This window comes from Bradysia coprophila, chromosome IV, assembly GCF_014529535.1.
Source record: "Bradysia coprophila strain Holo2 chromosome IV, BU_Bcop_v1, whole genome shotgun sequence".
In the NCBI taxonomy this organism is placed as follows: domain Eukaryota; kingdom Metazoa; phylum Arthropoda; class Insecta; order Diptera; family Sciaridae; genus Bradysia; species Bradysia coprophila.
The window spans coordinates 2,414,692-2,433,575 of record NC_050738.1 but is presented as its reverse complement, the minus strand read 5'-3'; the positions used below and the strand labels follow the sequence as shown (position 1 = coordinate 2,433,575).

Sequence of the window (18,884 nt, the reverse complement as noted above, 5' to 3'; positions counted from 1 at the left end):
CGCTCTTGTATATAAACGTTATATACTTAGCGTCACGCTCACTCATACTATTAAACACCCGAGATTATCTAACACGATGCATTTTTTTTAGAAATTATTGAAAAATTAGATGGGAACATCTCTCATAATGTTTTTTGTTGTTGTTGAAACGCAATCGTTGTAAAATGTCAGATAAATTCGAAAGAGTAGGTTTTGTAGACTAACTGACGAAAAAGTTCCGATATTATGCGGTCCAATTCTTTTGACTCACCGGGGTACTTATTGATTGAGAATTGAACCGCCAAACAGCGGAACGTTTTCCAACAAAATAGCATGACCGGGAATGTCTCTATTTTTTTTTACTGCCAGTACTTGTCGGTTGAAATTTCTTGACTGCCAGTAATAGGTGATTCAATTTTATTGACTGCCAGTGCTTTGCGGTTCAATTTTATTAAATGGAAGTGCTAGACGACTCAATTTTATTGAATGGAAGTGCTAGACGACTCAATTTTATTGAACGGCAGTGCTAGACGACTCAACTTTATTGACTGCCAGTGCTTGGCGATTCAATTTTTTTGACTTCCAGTGCTTGACGATTCAATTTTATTGAATGGCAGTGCTAGGCGACTCAATTTTATTGACTGTCAGTGCCTGGCGATTCAATTTTATTGACCGCCAGTGCTTGGCGATTCAATTTTATTGACTGCCAGTGCTTGGCGATTCAATTTTATTGAATGGCAGTGCTAGGCGACTCAATTTTATTGACTGTCAGTGCTTGGCGATTCAATTTTATTGACTGCCAGTGCTTGGCGATTCAATTTTATTGACCGCCAGTGCTTGACGATTCAATTTTATTGACTGCCAGTGCTTGGCGATTCAATTTTATTGAATAGCAGTGCTAGGCGACTCAATTTTAGTATAGTTAGTATATAGCTAAAATTTTAATTTTTTTTTTTAATTTTGAAAATTTTTCAAAATTTGAAAATTTTTCAAAATTTGAAAATTTTTTCAAAATTTTAAAAAATTTTCAAGAATTTCAAAAACTGTCAAAACTTTTCAAAAATTTTCAAAATTTTCAAATTTATCAAATTTTTCAAATTTTTCAATCTACTAACTCTTCCAAAAGAACTGGTATCAGTCAAAAACACTCAAAAGAGTAAAAGTGACGCAAGTCCCTGTGCATACTTCCAAAACAACTGATATCGCTGGAGGTGACGCATTCTCCGCTTGTACGCAAAAACTGTAACAGCAAAAATTTGACCAAAGATATTCTAGAAACAAAATTTTACCAAAAAAATTTTGCGTCACAAGTGGCAGATGTTGAGGAAAGTACTTTTAAGAATTTTTTTAAAATAGGCAAGAATACGTCCTAAAATACGTCCGAATCATCTGCCACTTTGTGACGCAAATTTTTTTTTGGTAAAATTTTGTTTCTAGAATTTCTTTAGTCAAATTTTTGCTGTTACAGTTTTTGCGTACAAGCGGAGAATGCGTCACCTCCAGCGATATCAGTTGTTTTGGAAGTATGCACAGGGACTTGCGTCACTTTTACTCTTTTGAATGTTTTTGACTGATTTTGAATGCCCGCCATGAACCCTGCCAATTACGCGGACTGTCGCACGTGAATATTTTGTGTCAAAAAGTTGCTGTAAATATGCTCCTTAGTTCCTAAAAAGTAGTAGAGGCCTTGCGTCCCTGTTCATGTCATGCCGTTTGCGTTGTTTATGTTGTTTAAAGTTGTCCCTTTATCCACTTACAAAAGAACTGAAAGTTTTGCACCACCATGTGGCGTGGCAGATGTTGAGTAAACTAATGTAAGAAAAATTGTAAAAATAACGACTAGATTGTTCTGAAAAAACGTAAGAAAGCCGAGTCTCAGTATCAGTTCTTTTGTAAGTTGAAGGGACTTGCGTCATTTTTCCACTGTAAGTGGTTTTTGAGCGAATTCATTTATAGAATTTCCAAAACTTAATCGCTTTGGGCAAGTCGAATGAAAATTAAAATTTCACTTTTTCATCACGCGTTAAAGAATCGTCGGTTAGTGACGACGTTGCACCACCGTTATTCGACGACGTCACTAATTACCGCAATTTTTTGATTAATCATGGGACGAAGCAGCAAGCAGCAACTCAAAAAGTCTCCTCAATTTATGAACAAGGAAAAATTGTTTTTTATTTTAGTATATATTGACAGTTTCAGCGATGTTTACAAACGAAAAAAAATTTTATTTGGATTTTTTGGAATGTTTCAAAATTAAAAGAACATAATATTCAGAACGCAAAATTAAACGAATTCTTACAACAATTGGACTCGTCACATCCGACAAAAGTTTGTTTTTAGCCCCGTACGAAGTACGAAGGGGCTTATAGGATTACGATGCCGTGTGTAATTGATGGAATTCGAAGCAGACGGTAAGGGCAAAGTGTTTGCCTATGTTTATAGATGACGAATCTGCAATAAAAATTTGGGCCGTCTGTCCGTCTGTCCGTCTGTCCGTCTGTCCGTCACGTCGATATCTTGAGTAAATCAAATCCGATTTCAAAAATTTTTTTTTTCCCTGAAAGATAGTCAAAATAGTGAGGCTAAGTTCGAAGATGGGCATATTCGGGTCGGCCCTTCGTGAGTTAGGGCCACCTAAGTGATTTAAGGTCTTTTGGTGATATTTATGGCAAAATAAACGATGTAAATGTAAATGACACGGCAAATGATAGGTATTGTCAATACCAATCCAGGAAAAAAAAGTTTTTTAAAATCGGGTGAGTGGACCGTGAGTTAGGGCCTTAGAAGTGAAAAGCTACTAGGGCCCTATGTGTATTTTACATATAACTCGAGCAAATTTCATCCGTTTTTCGTAATTTTTGTTTCATTTGAAAGATAATCGAACACCGAATAGAATGTTGTTGAAAAAAAAAAATTAATTTGGGTCCTTGGACTAAGGTCGCTACTAGGGCCCTATGTGTATTTTACATATAACTCGAGCAAATTTCATCCGTTTTTCGTAATTTTTGTTTCATTTGGGAGGTAATCAAAGGCCGAATAGAATGTAGTTGAAAAAAATTTTAAATTTGTGTCCTCGGACTGAGGCCGATACTAGGGCCCTATGTGTATTTTACATATAACTCGAGCAAATTTCATCCGTTTTTCGTAATTTTTGTTTCATTTGGAAGGTAATCAAAGGCCGAATAGAATGTTGTTGAAAAAAAATTAAATTTGGGTCCTCGGACTAAGGCCGCTACTAGGGCCCTATGCGTATTTTACATACAACTCGAGTAAATTTCAAGCGTTTTTCGTAATTTTTGTTTCATTTGAAAGATAATCGAACACCGAATAGAATGTTGTTGAAAAAAAAAATTAAATTTGGGTCCTTGGACTAAGGCCGCTACTAGGGCCCTATGTGTATTTTACATATAACTCGAGCAAATTTCATCCGTTTTTCGTAATTTTTGTTTCATTTGGAAGGTAATCAAAGGCCGAATAGAATGTTGTTGAAAAAAAATTAAATTTGGGTCCTCGGACTAAGGCCGCTACTAGGGCCCTATGTGTATTTTACATATAACTCGAGCAAATTTCATCCGTTTTTCGTATTTTTTGTTTCATTTGGAAGGTAATCAAAGGCCGAATAGAATGTAGTTGAAAAAAAAAATTTGGATCCTCGGACTGAGGCCGATACTAGGCCCTATGTGTATTTATACTCAATAAATTAAAATTTTAGGGCTATTTAAAATTTTTGTTTTATTTGAAAGGAACGTCGTACGGGGCTTCGTAATTGCGCTATGCGCAATTTCTAAGATGTACACATTACATAATAATTTTACTTTAACTACTTTAACCGGCGCATAGGCTTACGGTCAAAGTAGGGTGACAGACGCACTAGGGTCACGTACGCAATAGATATACGGGTTTGTACGGGGCTCAGTCGCAGCAAACGCTCCGACTGTTCTGATGGCTCGTTTTCTTTTCTATGTGAACGTTATACGACAAACACTAGTCGTCGGTTCCACCACTAAATTAACGAAAATTATTTAAAAATAAACGCACGGACGCAAGCGAACAAAAAAACTACTGCGGCGTTATGCTTTGTTTCGTACCTCGTTTCGCGTACCAGTAGGTGATGAGTTTCGATGAGTTGGATAGCCAAATCCACCGGATTTTTCCGGAATTTACACATGTCGACAGTATCCGAAATGGCGACCGAATGCCGACGATTTTCCATTGGTACAAAGCCGTTCGGTTTGATGATGCCCTGTTGGAAGGCAACCTCGTGTTGATCACTTCTCGGCCGCGGAATCAATTTCAGGAAGTTACAGTACGCGTTTTGTTCCACCTCACCTTCAAAATACATCGAGCCCGCGTAGACGGCGATCTGTGCTTCATCGTTGGCACTGATGTTCGGCGAATCGGTCATTCCAGTCACTTGTAAACTGGTTTCGTGCAGCAAATTACTTTGATGTTTGCTCAATTTGGGTCGAAACATGTGCAGAGCGGCTCGTTTGCTGTTTTTGAATACTGGCATCAGTTGGTCGCATTCGTACGAGCTGAGTAAAATCAAGTAAAAGTCATCTTTTACATTGACTCTAGCAATCCACCAGACCGGTCGTAGGTACTCGTCGCAATCAGAATGGTCCATAAACGCGCGCTCACGTTTCAAAACACGCATGAAGTCCTCGGTCACGTATAAATGATCGCTCCAGGCTTTGGTCTCGGCCGCATAATTCAAAATTGAGTGTGAGATGCGTAGACTGCTGTGGAACGGAATCAATTGGTTCTTCTTGATCATGGTTTGCGGAACGGTTGCATTTTCCGTTGACGAGAACAGTCGACGAAGCATTTTGTCGAAGCGTGGTGCAGCTGGACTCATCGGTGGTGGTTTCTCGATTTGACACTCCAATTCCTGCTCGAGCTCAATTTACAAATCGATCTGATGCGAACGTCGGCCGCGTACGAAGCCCAGAACACGATCGAATGGCATTTACCCAATTGACGCATTCTCATCGAAGCCTGTACCGTTTTATCGCGTGTAATGTCTCCAGACAATGTAACACAGGCCTGCCAGTCCAGCGGAAATTTCAGGTCGGTTCCACGCGTGTGAACGTCGTCCAAGTAGACCGAACATCGACGAAAATTACCACGATAAACCGAGCAGTCGAATTCATTGACCGTTCCGTTGCGATCGATCGATTGAAGAACATCGGACGAATCGAAATAAACGGCTGCATCAAACGACTCGTCTGATGACGCCTTCAACCATTCAGTGGCCACCTCGCGATTATTCAATTCTAACATCAATGCGCCTGCATCTAGAACCACCGGTATGGCATTTCGCACCAACTTTTCGATGATTTGCTTTCCACTGATGTTTGCTGGTAGATGGTCGTACTTCTGTTGCAACAGTACCAGCCGTACTTCTTCGTTGGTGCTCTGGAGTTCACGCAGATCATTTTGTGCAATGGGCAGCGGCAGAATATTTTTGGTATCATTGGTTCCGCTGAATCCCGTGACCGGATGTGCCAAACGCGGAAAAACAACATTCGACAGCCAGAAGTCAATGACGTGCATGTTGATCAGTTCTACAGGAACACTGTCGATCCATTTCTCATAGATTGCCGTCGCATTTTTAGAAATGGATAAAATGTGGAACGTTTTACGCAATTGCTCGTCGGCCAGACCTGTAAATGTAAAATTGATTGAACGGATTAGAGATCGCAATTTATCGGTCGTTGTTTAGAACTCACCAGAGTAGTAATAGCTCAAATAAGTGAAACACAGAGCCACATCTGGATGTCCGAACTCGGTCATATCGGCCACGTCCTTCGCTTTGAATGGCACAGCCATTTTGTGCTGCGATTTCTCGTTCACTCCGTAGTTCACTCGCCAGCGCTTCGTTAGCACCAATTTCAACACTTCGAACCGAAGCAATCCGCTCAGTATCATTATGGTGTTGCGCTCAGTCATGGAAAAATCCACGATGATTGCGTCCAATGTTGCTTTGTCGATGATCCGTTCGCTGAGCAAACGACGCAAAGCTTGCTTCGCGAATGCCGTCATTTCCGGGAAGGCGATATCCATTTCGCCTTGCAGAAAATCGTCGATCAGCGCCATTTTCACCTTCCCATAAATCTTTTCGTCCAAAATTCGGCACGGAGTGAATACGTCTGGTCGAAAATCTACATCTGGAGCTCCGTAAACCAACCCATTTTTGACGTAGTCTCGATCGAATTCGACCGTCTTCTGACCGTGGCTTGTATGCATTGCTGTCATGTGAATTGGAACGCGTTTCAGTACGGATTGCACGGCTAACCAGGAGGTATTTGTGCGCCAACCGTGTGGATGAGCTGGTACTTCAGATGTAGGATGGCATCTGATTCGTCCAAAATGTTGCGAACGTTGTCATTGAGCCATTTGTGAGCGGTTAGGAACTGTAAGGTCTGGTTCAGCATTGACTTTCGGATGCATTCGTAGATTTTCAACTGGAACGACAAGCGATATTCGGGCACAGTGAGGATCACACCTGTGAAAAAAGGGCGTTGGATTATCTCAATTGAAATATTTTGCTTTACAGCAACCTCTCACCTCGTTCACATCGACACTCTTCGTAGATGCCCAATATTTTGTGAACGTGCTGTGAGATGGGCATATCTCGTCGGCATGGGAAAATGTATATTTTTCGGTTGAGCATCCCTCTTAAATATCGACGCAGTGACTTCAGGTTCGAAGCGAACAGTGGCTTCAAAACGGTGATTTGACATGTCTGCTCACCGTCTGCCAATTGGGACGCCAAAATCGGCACGATCACAGACGTCTTGCCTTCGCCCATATTCAATTGCATGCTAGAAGTATAGTTCAGTGTTTGACGATAAATCTTTTACTTTTTTAGTTTTACAATACTAACCACCGAATGTCTTGTGGCAATGTCTGGTGGACTGATCATTTGATTGGCGATTTCCACTTGAACACGGCGAATCATCAGGTTTCTTTTCGATTTCAAACAACAGCCATTCGGGATGTGCACACGGTTTCCAATTGACGTGCGGCTAATTTTCCTCTTCTCTTTCCATCGATCGCTGCAGTTGACTATCCGTGATGTTGATCGGCAGTCGAGCAACGGGTAAATTATTGACCAAAACGAACCGGTAATCAGATCAGCGGTGATGAAATGCACCACCGGTCCCAAGGCCACCTCGAACACCAACATGTGCGGTCGATGGTTGTGAAAATAGTGTTTCAGCAGAATGCCGTTCGCGGCCCGTTTCCATTGCTTCTTGGCAAATTCATAAATTTGATTTATTGAATGTGTTCGTGGTGGCATCGGTTCCCATAGGAACTTCGTCAAATATGTCGAGTCACTAGTGACCATTTGATGGCAATCCGCGTCTACCACGTCCCCTGCCTCGAGCCTAACGTTTTCTTGAAATGAGTTTTCAAGTTAGACTTTTTATTTAGATTATTTGTAGAATATAAACTTACCGGAAATAATACCGAAATAATACGAAAAAAAAACCGAGAGAAAAAAAAAGTAAAAAGAAAAAGAAAGAATGATGAGGAGTGATAAGGAATTGAAGTAAATAGGGGAAAAAGCTAAAAGCTACCTGTGGTTGTGGTTGTTGTTGTTGCTGCTGTTGTTGTTGATGTGGCTGTTGTTGTTGAAATATTTGTTGCTGTAATAATTGAATTTGTTGTTGTTGCTGATTTAGTTGCTGTTGCAGTTGGAAAAGTTGCTGCTGTTGCTGCTGTTGCCCTTGAATAATCATTTGTTGCTGATTTATTATGTGCTGAAGTACAGACAATGGTTGCTGTTGTTGAGGTTGTTGTAATCCGTTGCCGTGCATCTGTTGATGGCGAGACATTTACAACATTAACAAATTTTGATTTGAATCAAATCAAAGAATTTAGCGCGGAATGGGCGAAGTATGGTGAGAAGGAAGATTTGGAAAAAGTTTTTGTGGCTTTTCTTAATTTTATGGAAATTCCTTGAAACCTTTCTCGAAAGGTTTTTTTTAGGAAATTCGAGAAATTTCAAGATAATCGACAAATTTCAAGAAAATAGGCCCTTTAGGTAGAATACCAAGTAACTTGTAAGGGAACATCCACAAATCACGTCAGCAGTTTTCTTAAATTTTCATAACCCCTCTCCCCCTGGAACAATAGAAACGTCAGCAGTTTCTTTGCTGTTTCTGACCCGCCCTTCCCCCTGAACTGCTGACGTGATTTATGGATGTCCCCTAACTAGGCTGTCTTCTTTGGTTTTAAAATTTTAAACAAATATGACTTTGCAATAGTGATATCATTAATCTGAGCCGAGGATGTCCCACCATTGCCCGTTCTAGAATAAAAGGAAACAACCTCGTTCGAGTATTGGAAATTAGCACCTAGTACTACTTCCACTCTGGCATAAAATCCCCTACGGGGAAAAATGGAAATTTTATTTAGAGGGTGTTGTAACTCTCTGGCCACAGGTCATCCGAGAAAATGAAATTTCCAACTTTTTTTCTGAGATCCGGTCAACACAACGTTTTTCACAACAGAGGCTCCAGAAGTTTCAGATGAGGCTAGAAAATGACTATTTACCCCGGCAATACAACACTATTCACAGACTTTTGTTTTCCCCAGGAGCGAAAGTGGCTCATTACAGAAAGTTGGTTTACTGACCATGGGTGACCAAAAAGTCATACGTTTGTAACACGTCGAATTGGACTCCCTGAGTAAGGGGAAACCTATTGTGGTTGTCTAGAGATGCCAAATCCGCGAAAAAAAATGCCTGTCTGTCTGTCCGTCTGTCTGTCTGCACGATAACTTGAGTAAAACGCATCCGATTTTGAAAATTCTTTTTTTTTTCCCGTTTGGTAATGTCAAAAGACAGGCTAAGTTCGAAGATGAGTGATTTTGGATCGACCCCTCCCGAGCTGTGGCCCAATAAGTGCTTTACGGTTTTTCGAAGATATCTCCGGACATTTAAACGTTAAACTTGTAAGTGATACGTCAAATAAAAGGTATTTACAATACCGATCGACAAAAAAAAAGTTTATGGGAATCGGATGACCGACTCGTGAGTTAGACCCCTTGGTGTGGAACAGGCACAGGGCGGCAAGCAGTTTTTGCTTGTAGGTCGGCCAAATTTGAACATATTTCGTTCGTTTTAGCTTTATTAGATAGGTATTGACCGTACCAATCAGGTTTATGAAATTATGTTCTCCGGAGCGTGAGCTAGGTCTCTTGGAGTGAGCTCTTATCTGGCTACTCGGCCGTACAGTGAACGTGGAGTATTTTGTCAATATCTCGAGTAAATTTTTAGCGAATTTCATGATTTTTTTTTGTTTGAAAGGTATTAACAAATGTAAAGCGTCGGTACTATTTGCGGTTTCCTAACAAAATGGCTGCCGGCGGCCATATTGGATTTTATTAAAAGTGATATAAAGTGGGAAAAATGATGCTTAGAGAGTTTCTGTTAACATGGAAATAATGTGTTAAGTGTGAGGGGTTTCAGGGATTCCATATATGGACATCTATATACCTATATACAGCTATATTGAGCTATATACAGGCATATCGAGCTATATAATAGCATATTCCTCTGTGAAATGTTTATTTACAGTGAAATATAGGTAAATATAGCGGTATATAGCTGTTTAAATAGGAATTTATGAAATTTGACTTCATACGGGGCTGTCTATATTGCCTCCGGCAATTTAATTGTATGTGATAACAAGGCAAAGAGTGGATAATGTAAGTGATTTAAAAGGAAGAATAGTTTTTCAGCAGAGAAGAAAATGAAGTAAGAGAAATGAAGAGTTTCACATTAAAGGCTTTTGATACGAATAGGTGTTTCGTACGGGTCATCCATAAACTTTTTTTTTGTCGATCGGTATTGTAAATACCTTCTATTTGACGTATCACTTACAAGTTTAACATTTAAATGTCCGGAGATATCTTCGAAAAACCGTAAAGCACTTATTGGGCCACAGCTCGGGAGGGGTCGATCCAAAATCACTCATCTTCGAACTTAGCCTGTCTTTTGACATTACCAAACGGGAAAAAAAAGAATTTTCAAAATCGGATGCGTTTTACTCAAGTTATCGTGCAGACGGACAGACAGACGGACATTTTTTTTAAAGACAGACGAAATATGTTCAAATGTGGCCGACCTACAAGCAAAAACTGCTTGCCGCCCTGTGCCTGTTCCACACCAAGGGGTCTAACTCTCGAGTCGGTCATCCGATTTCCATAAACTTTTTTTTTGTCGATCGGTATTGTAAATACCTTATCACTCATCTTCGAACTTAGCCTGTATTTTGACTTTACCAAACGGGAAAAAAAAGAATTTTCAAAATCGGATGCGTTTTACTCAAGTTATCGTGCAGACAGACGGACGGACAGACAGACTGACATTTTTTTTTTCGCGGATTTGGCATCTCTAGACAACCACAATAGGTATCCCCTTACTCAGGGAGTCCAATTCGACGTGTTACAAACGTATGCGTAAACCTATAAGACCCCAGTACTTCGTTCATTACAAACGTTGAATTTATTGCTGGAGCAAAAAATGGCTGACACTTTCAGTTTTGTGATTTTCTTTTCGAAATAATTCAAATGCTTTTGCGACATTCAACTCACGCCACTGGAAAATTTGTGTTCAAAAACACAAAACATCAATAATTATTTTCTTTTTTTTCTGTTGGAAGGCATTAAATATTTCAGATGATGCATTCTCCTTCATCTGGCTGCACCCCGCGAAAACTCGTTTTACGTGAATGACTGTGCACCCCGCGAAAATAGAGATTCCTTGACGATAGTGTCACACAAATATCCCTTATGTAATCGACCATTTTCGCAGGGGCCAAATTGATATGTAAGAATCAATTTTCGCTTGGGGCAAGCAATAAATTTTTTTTCAATCAAATGTCAAAAATTTCTTAAGAAATCGGTGCAGTTACGAGCACCCTGTTACGAGCCCTTTCTTGTTTACATGGTAATGTGAATTTTTCTTTCGCTTTTTTAGTTAAATTAATCGAAAATACGTTAATTATCATCGTAACTACTAAAAAACAATGAAAAATAATTACCAAAATTGTAATTGACCGACGAAAAATCAATAATTTTAAAGGGCTCGTAGCCGGGGGCTCGTAAATGGCATTTTGACATCCCATCACTTTATTGAAAAATGTATTAAACGAAGTGAAAATAAACATAATTTTGTGAATTTCTACGTGTTCATTGAAGAACAACCTCCTAATATCATGTAAACTTCAGTTAGTTGATGTTTTGGATGCAAAACCGGAATAGAAAATCTAAAAAAAAAATCCTTAATGGTGCTTAACTGGGAGAAATACCCTATTTGATATTTGATTCGAGAATGTTGCATTTCGGCTGGAAAATGGAATTGTAATCGACCGGTGGTACAAAACTTTATTTTACCTGGAAACCAGAAAATTTGTACACACAAAGCAAAATAGCTCGAATTCTCTGAGTGTCTAATCGACGGGCATAGGGTAACAGCACCGGTTACGAGCCCCCTTAAGGATTATTCTGTACATTTTCCACTGTACAGAAACATTTATAGCATGAAATATCTTTTTTACACTTTCTTATTATTCATAGCACATCTAATTATCGACATAAACGATAAAAAATTAAATTCAATTTGTTATGATTTATAGAAAAAAGAAAAACCACAGACACTTCATATTTCAGTTACGAGCCCCCAAGGAAAAGTTTCGAGCCTACCAAAATTTTAGTTACGAGCCCCCAAAATTGTGTATGGATTGAAAATAAATTTTAGACAAAAACTATTAGTTTATTAGTTTCTCACGTGCACAAAGTCACAATTAATTAACCAAATGCATTCTCACTTCGATATTCGAGTTATTAACTTTATTTTATGATATTTTCTTAGCAAGTGTATTGTATTCCATTTATCCATTTTTGCACACACACAAAACTACTGTCAAAAATGTAAGGTTTTCCTGAACACAAGTTGAAACTTGATGGTCATTTGTTAGCAGATTAAATGTTAAATCTTGTAGATTAACAAAACCTACACAGAGAGTTCAACAACAAAAAAGAAAAAAAAATATTAACACCTGCGAACGGTGCGGAACTCTAATTGCATCGACGAGGTCAACAGGTCAGCTATAGAAAATAACCAGAAAGAGAACCCAAAGAAAAGATCAATTTTCAACCGTACGCTGCCTCTATAAACAAGTAGCCTAATAAGAATATGAAATTTCAGTTGTACGGTGCACAAAGTAAATTTTAACCTCGAACTTTGCAAACATCGAGACATATACGATTAACGTAAACATGCACAGCAAGACCAAAAATACTCGTTACTAACTCTATATCTAAGAGCCACACATATAATTTGAGTGGAAAGAATTTTACTGTAAACTTTGCGTATCGAACTTGATTATACAAAATGTATTCGAAACAAAAATATGAAATGGCACAGCAATATTTCCCGTTAGTCAATCAATGGAATCTTCCAATGCGTTTCCAACTCGATCGGGAAAATGAAAAATTTGCAATTTTCGTGGAAATACACAAAAATTGTAACAATTACGGCCACCACTTATCACCGTGACTGCTTTCTCATGAAAAAATCGACAAATAAAGAGGTTTATGACACTTCGAACGCAATTTTTTGGTATAAACAAATAGTAGATTTTTTCGTTGTTGTTAGGTTGAAATTCCATGTACAAACTGTATTTATAATACCGGTAATCCACGCGTTTAGTGGTATGGTTTGTGGTGCTGCATAAAAAAGCGGTCGAATCCGATATTTTGAATTTTAGTATGGAAATTGGCATTGAAACGTTGATATCTCCGTTGTTTTTAAAGAATAAGAGCCAGATTTTGCTAGGTTTGCACCTTTTATGGAGTTTTATCGATTGGCATACTCATTTGTGTAAAATGATGAGTAAAAATTTTCTGCTAATTGTTTTACACAAATGAGTATGCCAATCGATAAAACTCCATAAAAGGTGCAAACCTAGCAAAATCTGGCTCTTATTCTTTAAAAACAACGGAGATATCAACGTTTGAATGTGAATTCCCATACAAAAATTCAAAATATCGGATTCGACCGCTTTTTTATGTAGCGCTACAAACCATACCACTAAACGCGTGGATACCGAAATGGTTTGTAGCGCTGCACAAAAAAACGCGGTCGAATCCGTTATTTTTGTATGGGAATTCACATTCAAGCATTGATATCTCCGTTGTTCTCAAAGGTTAAGAGCCAGATTTTGCTAGGTTTGCATCTTTTATGGAATTTTATCGATTGGCATACTCATTTGTGTAAAATAGCACTCGGGTGTGAATAGTCTCAAGTAAATTATTTGCAATTGGGTGTTTCGACAGATGTACCTTTAATATTCGTTCGACAGATCAGCCTTACAATTCAGTGTTTCGACAATAATTGGGTGCAAATAGTGTCTTTTTGCACTTGGGTGCAATTAGCGTCTGCGAATAAACTTTTAATAGAAAAATCGGGAAAACACAAACGCCCATATTTTTAGACTCCGATATTCGATGAACAGTGTTCGTTTTCAACACACATAATGATGTTACGACTTCAAGTTGACATTGCTGTGAAAATTAGATTTTTGAATGAATGTACGGCAAAAAATTTAATGGATAGAGTAGAGATGTTGTACTGTTAGAGCTTCAAACACTGTAACGGTTTCTTAACACTTTTATATTTCATTTACTAAATAGAAGATATCGGAGTAATCACTACACAATTGAACATACCACGAAAATCCTTTCAATCGAAATAAACAGCAAACAGAACAGCGCTTACGAATAATGTTGCAGTGTCGTATAAATAAATTGCAAACGAATCTTTGCTCATATCCCATAGACATTTAAATATATCACAATAGCCCTGCATGTACTTCTCGCCCAATGTTACAACACAAACGAACTTGTATCTAAATTGAATAAGAAAAAATGGTAATTTTGTCAACGAACCGGAAAAGACAATAATTCCGAATCATCAAAAAAATACCAACCGATCGTAGGTCAAGCTTTTCACTTTTTGCAAAATTTCCTTGCTCAATTTTTCCGACATTACTTCCGCTTCTTCGGCTTCAAACTGGAATCCAAGCATTGCTTCATTGATAACCGTTTCCATCAATCGTTCACATTCAAATTTGTCGAACGGCACTTTCGGTTCGAGACAATACGTTGGCTGATACCTGGGTCCAGGCTATTGTGGATTTGATTTTAAGTTTAACGTTAATTTGAAATCAAAAAGTAAAATTCAATAGAAAGGAAAATTACTCTATTTGTTGCCATGTTGTTTCCACTTTCGTTTAATAATTAAATTTGCTTTTTGTGGAAACGATTTCTTACTATGTTTTTGCTGAATTTGTATGACCTTGCCATTTACAGCTGTAAATATAATAATCATGCCTGCACGTTAGTAAGCAGGCGTGACGCAAGTCCACACTACACAAAATTAAAAAAAAAATTTTAGGGACTAAGGAACATATATACAGCAACTTTTTGACTTTTCTCCCTTGGCTCCCACGACTCTTAGAGTATGATAATCGTATTCTGGGCGTCAATACGAGTTCAACGAGCTATCGCACGTCTCATAGGGTTCAAAATTGGCCGAGATATTGCATTTCAAAATCTAGATTTTTGTATGGGAAAGGTCAGATTTGACCCATTCTGAAATGATGAATTTTACCAACCTTTGTTTGTTTTTTGCTGAAATTTTGGGAGTAGTTTCTGGGCATGATTCTAAGACTTTTGACAAAAAATTGGGTCGACATGATCTCGTTTAGGAGCTGGGGCTTTAGGAAGTTCCCATACAAGCCACATATATTTTCATGTAAAATGAACGTTTTATGTGTGTGTGTAAGTATTTGTATGTGTTTCTCGATATATTATGATATGATATGCTGTTTTGAGATGAAATTGGAATATTTTTTACTTGCCGTATGTGCAAAAATTTGGTCACTATCAGTTTTTAGATTTATCTCAGGAACTATGGCAGATGGAACGTTCGTTTCTTCGGCAAAGTCTCAGAGTTTTGGGAGTAGAATACGGGCGAAATGACCAAAACTGGAAAAGTGTTTCAATTTTATGTTTTTGGACTTTTTTCGAAATGTATGGCAGATGGAATATTGGTGTCTTCGGCAAAGTCTCAGAGTTTAGGGAGTAGAACATGGGCGAAATAACCAAAACTGGAAAACTGGGCCAATTTTATGTTTTTGGAATTTTTTTTTGAAAGGTATGGCAGATGGAGAATTGGTGTCTTCGACAAAGTCTCAGTGTTTTAGAAGCAGAAAACAGTGGCAAATATGAATATTGTCGGGTAGTTGGATTTTCCTGTTTCAAATGTGGTTTTGGTATTATCTTTTGTGTTACTGGACATATAAAACTGCTTTCTTCGTCTCTAAATAAAAACTTTTGATATGTTATAACTTGCGCTTTAACCTTAAAACTTACAAAAGTACTGATATCAGACAAAAACCTCTTAAAAGAGGAAGGGTGACGCAAGTCCTTTACTTACAAAAGTATTGATATCAGAAAGGGTGACGCTCAAGGCTCAGATACGCAAAAATTTAACTTTAACACACCAATTCTTTATATTAAAAAAATTGCGTCACAAATGGCAGATGATGAGGACAACCAAACAACAAATTTATTAAAAATTATTTTTGTCGTCCTCCTAACTGAGTGATTAATTGTCGTAGCACTATTACAACTATTTCGGTCAAGTATGTTTCGTGAATGTTTTTTATCATACAAGAAATTAAGCTTGCACAGGTGCAATCCGAATTAATACCTCTTAAAACTTCAGAGCAAACATTTTGAATATCCACAGAGGTTTCTTGAAAGCGTCTAACTTCAATCTTTATAATTTTATTTTAATTTAAAAAAAAACAAAAGCGAATGAAAATAAACTAAATACAGCCGTTGAAAAGTGAAAACTAACATGTTTTCTGTTTTGGGACTAGTTGTGGGTTGAATTGTGGCACAAAAATACTTAATGTAATGAACAACAGTGGCGCTAGTTGTCCAGCAAAGTTTTTATTCAATAAAATTTTGACACTTTTGATTCGGGGTGCTCACATTCGCACCATAAAAAATTCAAACGAGCAGTTAACAAAATCGAGAACATAAATGTACACATTTTTTGCGATGCTGACCCTTCCCAAGAATTGTTGACATTGTATCTTGAAATACACACAATATCCTCATATTTATTTCTGAAATTTAAAGTAAAATTGTGAAATCTTGATGCATTGGAATTGAAGTTGCTGGTCACATTTTTAAATGGTACGGTAATGAGCAGCCAAAATTCAAATGTCAGAACCACTGTTCGCGTAGTATTGTTCTCGCATTCATTATTCTTGTGTCGCAATTTGATTCGGTTGTGATGTGAGAAAATTTCTGCTAAACTTTGTGCATTAAACATTGCAAATATTTTTGTGAACGGCTAAAAGTGTTGAGGAAATTTCGGAAATATACGTGTGTGGAAGTATACGCGGTTAATTGCTAATAATTTCTATTTTCTAATCGAAAATCTTTAAATCGAAGAATTTGACTTCGGAGGAATTTTTTGCTTTTGATGTGGTCAGAAATAAATTATTTGTTTTTCTTCATCTAAAAAGGTTTTTTTTATCAAATTTTCATAAGAAAGTTATCTTGTTCAAGAAGCTTTTTGAGTCTCTGTGTGCGTCAATATTTTCGAAATATTTAATAACACATGGAAATGTGCATCAGCATTTTATATGAACTGTACACTGATATCAACAGTTAGTATCTCTCACCGAAAACAAGAGCTTAGCAAATCGATGCATGCTATTCGAATGTTCGGTTTGTGATCAATACTATGTTCTAAGAAGTTCCTACTATCAAAAGATCAAGTCTTAAATGAGGACGTTTGTAGTTGGCAGCGAGATCCCTTTCAAGTCATCAGACTTTTCATTATCTGGGAGTTTTTAGTAATACAAAGTTCATAACAGCTGAATAATGATTTATCAAAATAGACTAGGAACAGGAACGCATTTATAGCAAGTGATATGAACGATTTTCGTGATGTTAGAGATTTTCGAACAGAATCAATCAACCGTATAGTTCTACCAAAAGCATGACAACGTTTATGAGAAAGTACTATACCGTGGTAGGTACAGCTGCACTGATAAAGTCAACTTACACCTTGGATATTTCACTATGCATAAAGAAACAAAGGGACCCATTTCTAAATTATTTTTGATCAATTCAGTCAATACACGTGTAGCGATTATAACACACTCAGTTCAGTGTTGCTCTCAATACGTGGTTGACGATACAATGGGGCGTGAAGATTCTCGTCGCCGTTATGATGTGAATTTTCAAGTCACGCAGATCTTCCCAAAAGCTTACAGCCTTGACAATTCTTTCCTTACCAATTTTTACTGTTGAAGTAATTAGTTATTTGTCACTGTTTTGGACGACTGATTAGAGGCAATTTCACGAGCTGTAGTTTGGACAGAGCAAGGTCCACAAGCGAAAGTGCCTCAGATCAATCGTCCCAAACTGGTACACAAGTAATTTTTCATGTAAACGGCCGAAAACCAGATAAAACCAAAAAAGTTGCCCTAATTTTGGCCCCGAAATATGAAAACATAATTTACTTGGAAATTTACTTACTGACCTGGAAAGGGGCTAATTTTGACATTTAACAAAGGCAATTTTTTTTAACCAAGCGAGAATCTTGGGTGTCAAAGAGAGATCTTTCATTTTTTATTTTGTTTCTCCATCTTTTAAGGGAACCGTTCAAAAATTATCGCATTCACACAAAATCAGCAATAATTGAATCATTATTTTCACGAAATGAAGGTAAAGCGTTCACCACATCAACAAAACCTCGATTACTAAAACGTAGAGGATTGATGAACTTAAACTCGTCTAACAAAAGGCAGCTGCTTTATCTTGATTTGAAGGAAAGTTTGATAAAAAAAAACCTTTTTAGATGAAGAAAAACAAATAATTTATTTCTGACCACATCAAAAGCAGAAAATTCCTCCGAAGTCAAATTCTTCGATTTAAAGATTTTCGATTAGAAAATAGAAATTATTAGCAATTAACCGCGACCAAATACTTAGTTATTATTTCACTTTTCGTATCATTTGTATGGGAAAACACGATCAAAACATTGGCTGTGGATGTTTAAATTTGAAACCGACAGCAATGTTTTGATGTGTATCTTCCACACACGTATATTTCCGAAATTTCCTCAACACTTTTAGCCGTTCACAAAAATATTTGCAATGTTTAACGCACTTAAAAATCGCGAAAAATGCACAAAGTTTAGCAGAAATTTTCTCATATCACAACCGAATCAAATTGACACAAGAATAATGAATGCGAGAACAATACTACGCGAACAGTGGTTCTGACATTTGAATTTTGGCTGCTCATTACCGTACCATTTAAAAATATGACCAGCAGCTTCAATTCCAATGCATCAAGATTTCACAATTTTACTTTAAATTTCAGAAATAAATATGAGGATATTGTGTGTATTTCAAGATACAATGTCAACAATTCTTGGGAAGGGTCAGCATCGCAAAAAATGTGTACATTTATGTTCTCGATTTTGTTAACTGCTCGTTTGAATTTTTTATGGTGCGAATGTGAGCACCCCGAATCAAAAGTGTCAGAATTTTATTGAATAAAAACTTTGCTGGACAACTAGCGCCACTGTTGTTCATTAAATTAAGTATTTTTGTCCCACAATTCAACCCAAAACTAGTCCCAAAACAGAAAACATGTTAGTTTTCACTTTTCAACGACTGTAAGTGGAAATAAAAAAAAACTTATTTCTCGTATAGTCGAAAGGAGATTCAGAAATAGAACCGAAATCATCTGTCATTTGTGACGCATTTTTTTAATATAAAGAATTGGTGTTA

General features: G+C 37.4%; 2 protein-coding genes across 3 annotated transcripts; both read right to left on the bottom strand.

Moving 5' to 3' along the window:
* Window positions 1–4,351: 4,351 nt before the first annotated feature.
* Window positions 4,352–7,607, bottom strand: LOC119066461. 2 transcript variants are annotated; one of them, XM_037168965.1, is made up of 5 exons: window positions 7,566–7,607; window positions 6,869–7,383; window positions 6,550–6,806; window positions 5,712–6,487; window positions 4,352–5,645 (listed from the first exon to the last, which is right to left on the bottom strand). In XM_037168965.1, the coding sequence occupies exons 4-5, from the start codon at window positions 6,235–6,237 to the stop codon at window positions 4,834–4,836; spliced, it is 1,338 nt and encodes a 445-aa protein (XP_037024860.1). In that variant the 5' UTR covers window positions 6,238–6,487; window positions 6,550–6,806; window positions 6,869–7,383; window positions 7,566–7,607; the 3' UTR covers window positions 4,352–4,833. The 2 variants fall into 2 exon arrangements, with proteins under 2 accessions (XP_037024860.1, XP_037024861.1); XM_037168966.1 differs by having other exon boundaries at window positions 6,869–7,373; window positions 7,566–7,583.
* A 6,131-nt stretch (window positions 7,608–13,738) lies between these two features.
* On the bottom strand, window positions 13,739–14,325 carry LOC119065982 (tctex1 domain-containing protein 1-like). The gene is made up of 3 exons (XM_037168190.1): window positions 14,257–14,325; window positions 13,986–14,182; window positions 13,739–13,904 (listed from the first exon to the last, which is right to left on the bottom strand). Exons 1-3 carry the CDS (start codon window positions 14,269–14,271, stop codon window positions 13,739–13,741), a joined length of 378 nt encoding a protein of 125 aa, XP_037024085.1. The 5' UTR covers window positions 14,272–14,325.
* Window positions 14,326–18,884: the final 4,559 nt, after the last annotated feature.

Excerpts from the sequence above, each read along its gene's own strand:
- LOC119066461 (XM_037168965.1), bottom strand. The coding sequence starts at position 6,237 with ATGACAGCAATGCATACAAGCCACGGTCAGAAGACGGTCGAATTCGAT. Across the intron at positions 5,646-5,711 it reads TTTGAGCTATTACTACTCTG|GTCTGGCCGACGAGCAATTG; the intron begins GTGAGTTCTAAA and ends TTACATTTACAG.
- LOC119065982 (XM_037168190.1), bottom strand. Across the intron at positions 13,905-13,985 it reads AAAAGCTTGACCTACGATCG|ATACAAGTTCGTTTGTGTTG; the intron begins GTTGGTATTTTT and ends TATTCAATTTAG.